This window comes from Balaenoptera physalus (genome assembly GCF_965194825.1).
Source record: "Balaenoptera physalus genome assembly, chromosome: 20".
NCBI classification, from domain to species: Eukaryota; Metazoa; Chordata; class Mammalia; order Artiodactyla; family Balaenopteridae; genus Balaenoptera; species Balaenoptera physalus.
The window spans coordinates 40111703-40122893 of NC_138901.1; the positions used below are offsets into that span (position 1 = coordinate 40111703).

Sequence of the window (11191 nt, forward strand, 5' to 3'; positions counted from 1 at the left end):
ATCCTCAACTTACTCTCCTCTCTTGCTCAAGTACTAAATTTTCTGCACCTGTATTTGCAGGTGTCAGAAAACTCAACTCAAATTGATCTCAGCAAAAAAAGGAATTTATTGACTGCGGTAAGCCAAAAAGTCCAGGCATAGATCTTCAGGCACAACTTGATTCAGGCATTAAACTAGAGAACACTAGGATCCACTGTTCTATTATACTTCCTCAGAATTAGGTCTATTCTGTAGTTGCCAAGGAATGGTCCCTGGCCACTACAGGCTATCAAAATCACGACAACTAATTATACTTTTCCTCTAATGCTCCAATAAAAGTCCCAGAATTAAGTCTTATGGGTTTTGATTGGCCTCTGTTGAATCATGTGCCCATCTCCCAACCAATCACTGTAACCAAAATGATAGCACGCCATCATTGGCTTAGTCTAGGTCACATGTTCCACTGTGGGAGCAGGAGCAAGTGAGCTTCATCTGAAGTGCATTAGGTACAGACAAGGAGAGGAGTAATCCCCCATAGTGAAACCAGGGTATACTGTCAGGAAGGATGTTAAATGCTGGGCAGTCAAAACGTTCACCGTGGACTTCCCTGGTGGCGCAGTGGTTAAGAATCTGCCTGCCAATGGAGGGGACACGGGTTCGAGCCCTGGTCCAGGAAGATCCCACATGACGCGGAGCAACTAAGCCCCTGCGCCACAACTACTGAGCCTGCTCTCTAGAGCCCGCGAGCCACAACTACTGAAGACCGCGTGCCTAGAGCCCCTGCTCCGCAACAAGAGAAGCCACCGCAATGAGAAGCCCGCGCACTGCAACGAAGAGTAGCCCCCACTCGCCACAACTAGAGAAAGCCCGCGCAGCAATGCAGCCAAAAAAAAAAAAAGTTCCCCACAGCACGCCCTCAGAAAGACTCCTCATCCCTTAGGGACTCTCAGTGCTCACTCCCACCAGACAGCTCCCGCTTTGGAGAGATGACCAAAAGTAGCTTTTTAAAAGAGATTTGAGACTCCGGCATTAAAATGAGTTTCTCAGCCTGAATTAGGCTATGCAGATAACATTTCACTTTTCAAAGCAGGTCAGAAAAATTGCTGTGTTAATCAAGAAAGAGCAAAAGTTAAATAAAAATTGTTTATATCCCAAAGACTGAAATTTATGAAACAGTTCACGATGAACAGTTTAATAGAGCTGTCTTTCTTGAGTTAGACAATAAACTCTCTTTGTGTGATTCTTTTGTTATGAAACCTGGGTAATTATTTGGGCCTTTAAACCCTCTTTTAATGTGTATTATTTCTGAATGATGACCATAGCCAGTTTTTAAATAAATAGATAAATAAATACTCCACAAGGGAAAGACTGAAAGGAGGCATTCTTTCCAGGGGAGGCTCTGCCCTGTTATTCCATGGCGGGTCTCAATTAGCTTTGTGCTGCCACCCGTTAGTGAATACGGCAAAGGCGTAAAGAAGATGCCCATAGGTCCGGGGAAGATTGCCATTTTCTCTTCATTTTTGGCACTGCAGGAACACTTCAGTCCAGGACACATAATCAGTTCGAGTGCATGAATAAAACTCTACTATATATAGTATGAGTGAATTCCAGGATGCAAACTATATATAGTTGAGCTAAAAAACAAGTTCGGTGTCATGTTACTCAGCTTGGCAATGTTTAAAACATTAAACAGTTCTTTCCAGTCATCCCTTGTTGGACGCTGGTCCTTACTGGTGCCTCCTTTGTGCACCCTTACTTTCAGCTGGTCTGTTTTCATAAGTCTCTTTTTGGACTTGTGTCAAGTGGGAGCTGCTTCTGTCTGACTTCCTCGTACTGAGATGGCTCTAGCTTTTCTAAGCAGGAAGAGCTCAGGGCAGCAATCTGGTTGGGGAATTGCTTGGAATCTTTTGGGGGGTTACTTGGAGGGTGTGCTGGAGACTACAGAGGAGGGAGGGCTAAAGAGCTCACCCTAGGCTATCTTTTGGTGCTGTCACTACCTGTATATACCTGTTTGTTGTCTTATAGACACTGCTTATTCTGGCATGCACTTGTCCAGCCAGTTAAGCTAAGCTCACCCAACAGAAAGTCTCTAATTATTCTCTGAATTGCCCATTTCCATCAGCAGGGCATTGAGAGATCCTATGAGCATTTATTTGGACATTGGAGATGTAAAAATGAACAAGATTGTCCTTGTCCCAAGTTGTTCATGGTCTAAAGTGGAGTGGGGGTAAAGGGACATACAAAAACAAAAATAAAATATATACAATGACTGTACTTTAATGGTACTTTGAAAAGTAACAGTGTGGGCCCAGGTGAAGGTTCCATATACCTCAGATTGCTCTCTCTATTTGTATCTCCTCTCTCTAGTCTAGAGCAACTCATATTTCATTTTTTTCCTCACATTCAACTCATTTCACAAATATATATTGAGTATTGACTCTGCTCATTGCTGAGGCTGCAGCTATGTTGGACTTTTATTCTAGTTTGGGAATCAGATAATAAACAAATCAACAAATAAGATATTATATAGTGATAAATAAAACAGGCTAAGTGTAGCTAATGACTGCTGGTGGGGAGGGGGTGGACGTCAAAGGGAAAAGGTCGCAACCACAAGCACAGAGGTCAGGGAAGTCCTTTTTTTGGAGAGGGCACATGTGAGCTGAGACCTGATTGGTAAGAAATAAGCAGCCATGGGGAGAGCTGGAGGAAGAGCGCTGCTGGCAGGTAAAACTGGAAGGTGGAAGAAAGTTTGGGGTGTTTCAGGAATGGAGAGAAGGCCACATGACTAGAACCTAGAGTTAAGGGGGAGAATGACCGGAATTGAGGTCAGAGAAATCAGCAGGGGCCCCACCCTGAGGGCTGGAGATCGCGTTTGAATTTTGGCTCAGTGCAATTTAGAGAGGGGGAAATACTTTTTCCAGTGATCAGACATGCATGTTTCTCATCCAGGGTACTCTCTTCAGCATCTAAAGAAAACAGAATTAGTAATTAAAATATTGGCTGCTTGGTGAGAACAGAATTAGAGCAAAGGTAAATGAAAGATCTTGAGGGATATTTTACATGGGCTACCGAAGGGTCCACACCATTGGGGATTTTCCCTTTTGAGTGTCTGGATATTTGTGAGCAACAGATATACTACCCTTCCTTGAACAAATTTTCAGTCCCCAGGTCTCCTTCTTTTTTAAGGTTGACTGTCCATTTGTCTTTATTCTTTTTTTAAAAAAATAAGCTGTAGTAACTACTTTTAATGTTTTTTATTTATTTATTTATTTATTTGTTTATTTATGGTTATGTTGGGTCTTCATTGCTGCACGCAGGCTTTCTCTAGTTGTGGCAAGCGGGGCTCCTCTTCATTGCGGTGCGAGGGCTTTTCATTGCAGTGGCTTCTCTTATTGTGGAGCATGGGCTCTGGGCATGCAGGCTTCAGTAGTTGCAGCACGTGGGCTCAGTAGTTGTGGCTCACGGGCTCTAGAGTGCAGGTTCAGTAGTTGTGGTGCATGGGCTTAGTTGCTCCGTGGCATGTGGGAACTTCCTGGACCAGGGCTCGAACCTGTGTCCCCTGCATTGTCAGGCAGATTCTTAACCACTGAGCCACCAGGGAAGTCCCGATTTGTCTTTATTCTTTTTTTTTAAAATTTTTATTTATTTATTTTTGGCTGCGTTGGGTCTTTGTTGCTGAGCACGGGCTTTCTCTAGTTGCAGCGAGCGGGGGCTACTCTTCATTCCAGTGCGCGGGTTGCTCATTGCGGTGGCTTCTCTTGTTGTGGAGCACGGGCTCTAGGACACGCAGGTTTCAACAGTTGTGGCTCGCGGGCTTAGTTGCTCCGCGTCATGTGGGATCTTCCCAGACCAATGATTGAACCCGTGTCCCCTGCATTGGCAGGCGGATTCTTAACCACTGCGCCACCAGGGGAGTCCTGTCTTTATTCTTTATCTCACTGTCACCTTTCCTCACTGCCACAACTTTCGATGCATTGAGGATTCTCAGTTTAGAGATGAAATTTAATCACCTCAAGAATCTAATCCAAAGCCTATTCTACCATGGATCTTCGTGGGAAGTATATAGTTATATAATATCCCATCTATGTTTAGTGAATGGCTGTCAGAATCAACCCCAGAGAGTGAGACCTCCTGACTTGGTCTTTTGGTTTGGAGGTGAGTCTTTCTTTCAGGCTTGTCACCCTATGATCACTGAATGATTATGGTTTTAACATAAAATAGAATCTTTAACCAAAGAATCTGTCCACCTAGCAACTTTAGAACCCATACAAAATAAGGAGATTCTTCTTTTGGGGTCTCATTTGCTCATTCATTCAAGTCCCTGGAAGCCCAGGCAGGGCAATGGGCACGGGAATAAAAGAGATGCATGATGTATTCCTAGCCCCCGAGTCTGATAAAGCTTTCATGTATATCTCTGGTTCTTAAAATGAACAAATTGTCCACTAACAAACTGTGTACTTATAACTGCCCTGGATTTGCAGGGTGTGTTCTCCATGCAGCTTACAAATATCTGCATTTAATTATCTTCCGAAGACTAATAGCCACCACAGCTTCTGGTTTCTCCTCTCTCCTCTCTCTTCCTTCTTTCTACCTCCAGGGCCCTTGTTGCTGTTGCCATGACAACTGGAATGGAAAGGCCTCAGAATCTTATCTCTTACTATGGGTATGTGCCTCCCTATAAGGACATTATTGTACATCAGCCAAACTGGATTCTAGGGGCTGTTCTTTAAATATACCATTAAGTCATGTTGAAATTGGAACCCTAGAGGCAAGATTATGATGGTATTTAGTTAAGGACCTAAGAATTCTCAAGTCTTTCTTTCAACTGGTCATCTCTTTCTTTGAGATCTTCAAAGAAAATATGTGCACTAATGACGAATCAAAGTATAGGAATGCTTTTTTACGAACTGGGACTTCACATCTAAACCCCAGTTCTAGTAAGTACATCCAGGCCTGGTGGAGATCCCTTTAGGCCTAAGCCGGGTTGGCTTGAGAAACCTGCTTGACCACTGAGAGACTGGAAAAAAGATCCTCCACCTCAAATCTGTCTTCTGGGCCCCAGGCTCTGGTAGCCATCTGCCTGCCATCTGACTCATCTTCATCTTATCAATCTCTCCATCCCTCTACTTCCTCCTCTCTATAAACAGCTCCAATACCCAGCCAGTGGCCCAAGCCAGAAAACTGGGAGTCATCCTTGATTCTTCCCTTTCCCTTGCCTCCCTCCATACCTAGCCCTTCCCAAATCCTATGGGCTCTACCTCTACAAAAACTCAAAGATGTCTGCTTCTCTGCATCTCCACTCCACCTCTTTAGAACAAAATGTAGTCATCTTCTGCTTGGGTTATTTTATTATAATAGCATTCTGGTTCTACTTGTTTTTCCCCGAAGCCCTTCTCCCTAAAGCAGCTAGAGTGCGCTTTGAAAAAGATAAATTCAGACCATATCATTTTGCTCTTTAAAACTTTTTGTGCCTCCCGTTATACTGGGAATAAAATCCATACTCTTCACCCTGGCCTACAGGGCCCTGCCCTGAGTTCCCTGAGCAACTGTCCGGCCTCATCGGGTACCACTCTCCACCTGGCCCCCACTCCACTCACACTTTCCTTCCTTCAGCTCCCCATGTGCCTTGCAAATATCTGTCTTTAATTTCCTCCAAAGTCGAACAGCTGCCATAGTCCTGGTTTTCCCACCAAACTCTTTTCTCAACTCTCAGCCTTTACATTCTCAGCTCCTTCTGCCTGAAACACATTTCCCCCTGCCTTTTTTTTTTTAATGTATTTATTTATTTTTATTTTTGACTGCGTTGGGTCTTCGTTGCTGCACGCAGGCTTTCTCTAGTTGCGGCGAGCGGGGGCTACTCTTCTTTGCAGTGCGGGGGCTTCTCATCTCCGTGGCTTCTCTTGTTGCGGAGCACGGGCTCTAGGCACGTGGGCTTCAGCAGTTGTGGCTCGCAGGCTCTAGAGCGCAGGCTCAGTAGTTGTGGCCCATGGGCTTAGTTGCTCTGAGGCATGTGGGATCTTCCCAGACCAGGGCTCGAACCCGTGTTCCCTGCTTTGGCAGGTGGGTTCTTAACCAGTGTGCCACCAGGGAAGCCCTCCCCCTGCCCTTTGCCAGCTCTTTGCACGGTTCTATTTCCTTCTCAACCTTGAGGTCTAAGTTAAATGTCACTTTCTCAGCAAGGCCTTCTCTGACCACCCTATCCAAAATTACCCTCCCCACCAATGATCCTCTATCAATACACCCTGTTTATTTCCTACATAATATTTCCCAGAACATCTAACTCTTTTGTTTATTCATTTGTGTATTTACTAAGTTTGCCTTCCCAACTAGGAAAATAAATTCGTTGAAGGCAGGGACTAGGTCTGTTTTATTCACAATCAATGGCATATAGCAGGAACATAATATCTGTTAGATACGTGAAGCATCCTGCCTGAAATTCTGCACCCAGGAAGGACTAAGAAACGCTTTTTCCTCTTCTTCCTTCCCTCTCTCAGTCAGGGTATTGATGGATGGAATTCCACTCAGATGGTACAAATGAAGAGATGTTAATGAAGAGATTTTTAACTGAGGCATGGGTGGGGTTAAGAGAACCAACACAGGATGCTGAGATACAAAAGACTAGCAAGAGCAGGGAGAGGTTATACCCCCAAGACAAGTGGAGGGGATGGAGGTGGGGAGGGAAGGGGAGTGAATGAATGATGTTCCCAGAGCCCGGTAAGAACTAGAGATGTGGAGGAGGGGCTGCCCAGCTAGAGATGTAGCCCCTGCCAGATTGGCAGCAGCTAAGCAAGACAGGAACAGATGAAGAAACACCCCATCCTCTCTCTCCTCTTTGCTTGTCTCTGATCCATGCCCCTCCTTGGCCAAAGCCAAGCAAGGGAACCCAGATAAATTGAATCCATTTGTAGCCCAGTCTTCCAGAGCACAGAGCAGGTGATAAATGGAGAATAATCAGCACAGATGTTGTCTTCTAGCAGCTGGAACTCAGGCTGGTCTTGCTCCTGTTGACCTAGAGGTCAATCAGATTTAGAGTTTATGCTTGGAATTTAACTACCACTTATACTATTATGCCTAAGGAAAAAAATGTGGATTTTGAAACAACCAACTAAGTAATAAACTTGGGAACACAATTCACTAGGGCAACGGAGCCTGCCTTTAGAGTGAATGAGTGGGTGAGTTGTTTTTATTATTAATAAGCACAGCACAGCCTACTCAGAAAAAGAAAACTCCTATAATCTTATCTGGCTACCTATAAATCAAATTATGGAGCATTTTGGTGCTATCCATAGTATCCTCACAAAATATATGGGACCAGTATTTGGCAAATTTGATTTCTAGTTTCTTTCAAACCAATTACAGAGAAAATGTAGCTACAACTTTTTTTCTGAGGCAAAAAGCTTTAAGTCTTTGAATTCTAGTTTCCATCCTGCTCTGAACAGTTGTTGTGTGAGAATGTCCATTTCTGACTCATTTTACTCTGCACCCAGAGTAATACAGAATTGCACCCAGCTGATTTTTAAAAAAATTTTATTGAAGTATAATTGATTTACAAAGTTGTGTTGATTTCTGCTGTACAGCAAAGTGACTCAGTTATACATATATATATTCTTTTTCATATTCTTTTCCATTATGGTTTATCACAGGATATTGAATATAGTTCCCTGTGCTATACAGTAAGACCTTGCCGCTTGTCCATCCTATATATACTAGTTTGCATTGCTACTCCCAAACTCCCAGTCCTTCCCTCCCTACCCAACCCTTGGCAACCACAAGTCTGTTCTCTATGTCTTTGAGTCTGTTTCTGTTTCAGAGATATGTTCATTTGTGTCATATTTTAGATTCTGCATATAAGTGATGTCATATGGTATTTGTCTTTGACTTACTTCACTTGGTATGGTAATCTCTAGGTCCATCCATGTTGCTGCAAATGGCATTATTTCATTCTTGTTTTATGGCTGAGTAATATTTGTACCCAGCTCATTTTAAGGATATTGGTCATGGAGTTTTCGTAAGGTTTTACAGACATATGCTGGGGGAAAAATAAGAAGTGAGAAGCAAGCCTTCCTGAAAGATGATAATCCTGCTTGGGGAAAAAAGTCATTTCATCTTTATAACTCTAGCAGTCGGAGCTGGAGCTGGGTTGTATGGCTGGGGAGAATCACAATATTAATACACAGCTTCTCTCTAGAAATCTTTATTTTAGAGTACGACTTGAACACTGCGACAGCTATGTTGAATGTCTAAATAGGAGCAGAAAGGTCTTAGGACAGAGAAGCAGCTGCCCAATTTGCTGTATCTTTGTTAATTAAGTGCTAGATCTGTGAATGGAGCGTCATAGTAGCAAACAGCAACCTCATTTTCAATTCATTTTTCTCTTTGCTTAAAATGTTCTAAATATTGGAAACAAAAACTACCAATATTTAATTGGAATGTCCCCCCTGTGTCTACTCTGCATTGTGTAACAAGAAAGCATAACATATACTTACTGTGTTTATTGATTAGTTTATGCTTAGAAAGTAATAGAATGCTAGTTTAAGAGAGGCTGCATTTTATCTTCCCTCTGTGTAGAAAATGTAGAAAAGAGTCAAATTGCTCTAAGCTCTCAAATGCTTGAAACACAGAGGCTTGTAAGGAAAATCAAATCTGCCTCTGATTTCCTTGTGTTCTGAGATTCCACAGACAGAAAATTCTCTCCTAAAGGAACTACATACCACCTGGCACACATCCTGAGAGAAGCAAAGCAGGGTGGATGGTAGAATGAAATATAAGCTCAGCGGAAGAACACTTGGAAAGCCACTTCATAACAATAAAGATCTTAATTAAATCACCCAGGACCTTATTCCATAATGATATGCACCAGGTGTTTCTGCTTCCATTTAATCAGCTCAGCATTGTTTCTCTTTTAGAAATGACACGTACTGTTGGGGTGTATCCAGCTGAAACACACATCAACATAAAGTACAATGCTTTTAAAATGTGTTGTCACTCTCTCTCTCTCCCCATGTATATATAAATATATATATATATAAATATATATGTATATATATATATAGCCTCATTTCTTTCACTGTCTGTGGACTGACCTTAATGGGTCACCCAGGATGAGGAATGAAGTAGAAATAAGGCAGTTCCATGTTTATAGACACAAAAACACTGTAACTGTAGCTTTATGGAAACTAAGCTTAAGAAATGCAAGGCATTCACTGGTTTCTCTCAGAAGTCTCTCAGATATAGGAGAAATATGTGTGAGCTTTGGGCTTTCATTTATCCAAATATGAGGAATTTATTTGCTAGAGTCAACCGACTGATAGTGGATGGAAAAGATTAGTGCAGGTCCTATTTGGCAGGCGTCTCGGCAGAAACCCATATGCTCTATGACATTGATTATAATTATTTTTCCATCATTCCCAGGTTACGTTCTTAGCAGGAATGTGAGCCAACTCTTTCCCTAAGAAGGCTCCTGCTGTGAAACCATCTTTGGCAATGAATCTTTAACAAAAGATCAGGAACTTGACATTTATTTTTAAGCATGAGAAGAAAATTTGTGCAATGTTGGAAGCAAATATGGGATAGGAAGAGCTTCTAACCAGTTGCAGGAGTAGCAGTGGAACAGGAAGAAATGTTATATGACAGGCCAGTGGCTTTACTTTTGTGAAATAGCAACTAATGACTAGGTATGGAATATGTAGACTAAGTATATAATGTTAAGCTGTAATGTCTCTCTTTTTTTGTTTTTGAGAAAAACCTACCTAAATTCTTTTTTTTTTCTTTTTTAATATTTATTTATTTAAGGACTTCCCTGGTGGTGCAGTGGTTAAGACTCCGAGCTCCCAATGCAGCGGGCCTGGGTTCGATCCCTGGTCAGGGAACTAGATCCCACATGCATGCCACAACTAAGAGTTCGAATGTCACAACTAAGGAGCCCACCTGCCACAACTAAGACCCGGGGCAACCAAATAAATAAATAAATAAATATTTAAAATTATTTATTTATTTATTTGGTTGCCCCGGGTCTTAGTTGCGGCACTCGGGATCTTCATTGCAGCATGCGGGATCTTTAGTTGTGGCGTGTAGGATCTAATTCCCTGACCAGGGATCGAACCCAGGCCCCTGCATTGAGAGCACAGAGTCTTAACCCCTGGACCACCAGGGAAGTCCCTTTAAAGTCTTTTTAAAGTAGAAGATGTGGAGGCAATGTGTTTGTTATTTTGGATCAGGTGTGTCTTCATGATTTTATATTCAACTGATCATCAAGGAGATTGTTAGGACACTGGTTGTAAGAGAAATTTAGGATGATATATTAAGAAACAGGAAGAACAATCATTTTCATTCTAATTGACTAGATCAACAGAGATTAAAAAAACTTTTTTTCAGAAAGAGCATGTGCATTACAATTTGTGAATTCATTCATCTGAGTTGGGGGGTGAGTTCTTGGTGAAAAGGTTAAATAAAGTACTTTGGATGCTTCCACGAGGTGAGAATTTTTCATCCTCACGCTGTCCACCTACAGTAAGGAAATATCTTCAAAATTAATTTAAAAAGCAACAGAGGCAGAAAATGGCATGGCTGTCAGAAAATTACCAAATTAAACATAAAAGAGTGTCAGCTTCTCTCTTAAAGGATGGTTATTTCTATTTCATGGTTTAGTGCACTGTAATGATTAGTTTCTCCATTAAAATCAAATGCAGAATATAATTAAGTAAATCCTTCAGGTTACATGTCTTTTAAATTTATTTATTTTTTTTGGCTGTGTTGGGTCTTCGTTTTCTATGCGAGGGCTTCCTCTAGTTGCGGCGAGCGGGGGCCACTCTTCATCGCGGTGCGCGGGCCTCTCACTGTCGCGGCCTCTCTTGTGGCGGAGCACAAGCTCCAGACGCGCAGGCTCAGTAGCTGTGGCTCACGGGCCCAGTTGCTCCGCGGCATGTGGGATCTTCCCGGACCACGGCTCGAACCCGTGTCCCCCGCATTGGCAGGCAGACTCTCAACCACTGCGCCACCAGGGAAGCCCCTACATGTCTTTTAAAATTCCAGTAGCTGAAGGGCTCACCAGAGGAAGTAATAAGTACTTTAATAAATGTCCTGTACCATAAATTTAGTTCAGATGTGACAAAGTCAGCATAAACCTCATCATAGACAGTTTATAAGCACTGGACTGGTAAGTGTTTTTTGGCTTTCTTGTTTTTGATGAGTTAGAATTTTCTAACCTTTTGGA

At 42.4% G+C, this 11191-nt stretch overlaps 1 protein-coding gene across 1 annotated transcript in view; it reads left to right on the forward strand.

Annotated features, from left to right (window-relative positions):
- PRR11 (proline rich 11) overlaps positions 1-10991 on the forward strand; it is a 276060-nt gene extending 265069 nt beyond the window's left edge. The window contains exon 10 of the mRNA XM_082440104.1: positions 626-10991. Within this exon, the coding sequence (XP_082296230.1) occupies positions 626-667 (42 nt within the window). The 3' untranslated portion in view covers positions 668-10991. The remainder of the gene's footprint in view (positions 1-625) is intronic.
- Positions 10992-11191: the final 200 nt, after the last annotated feature.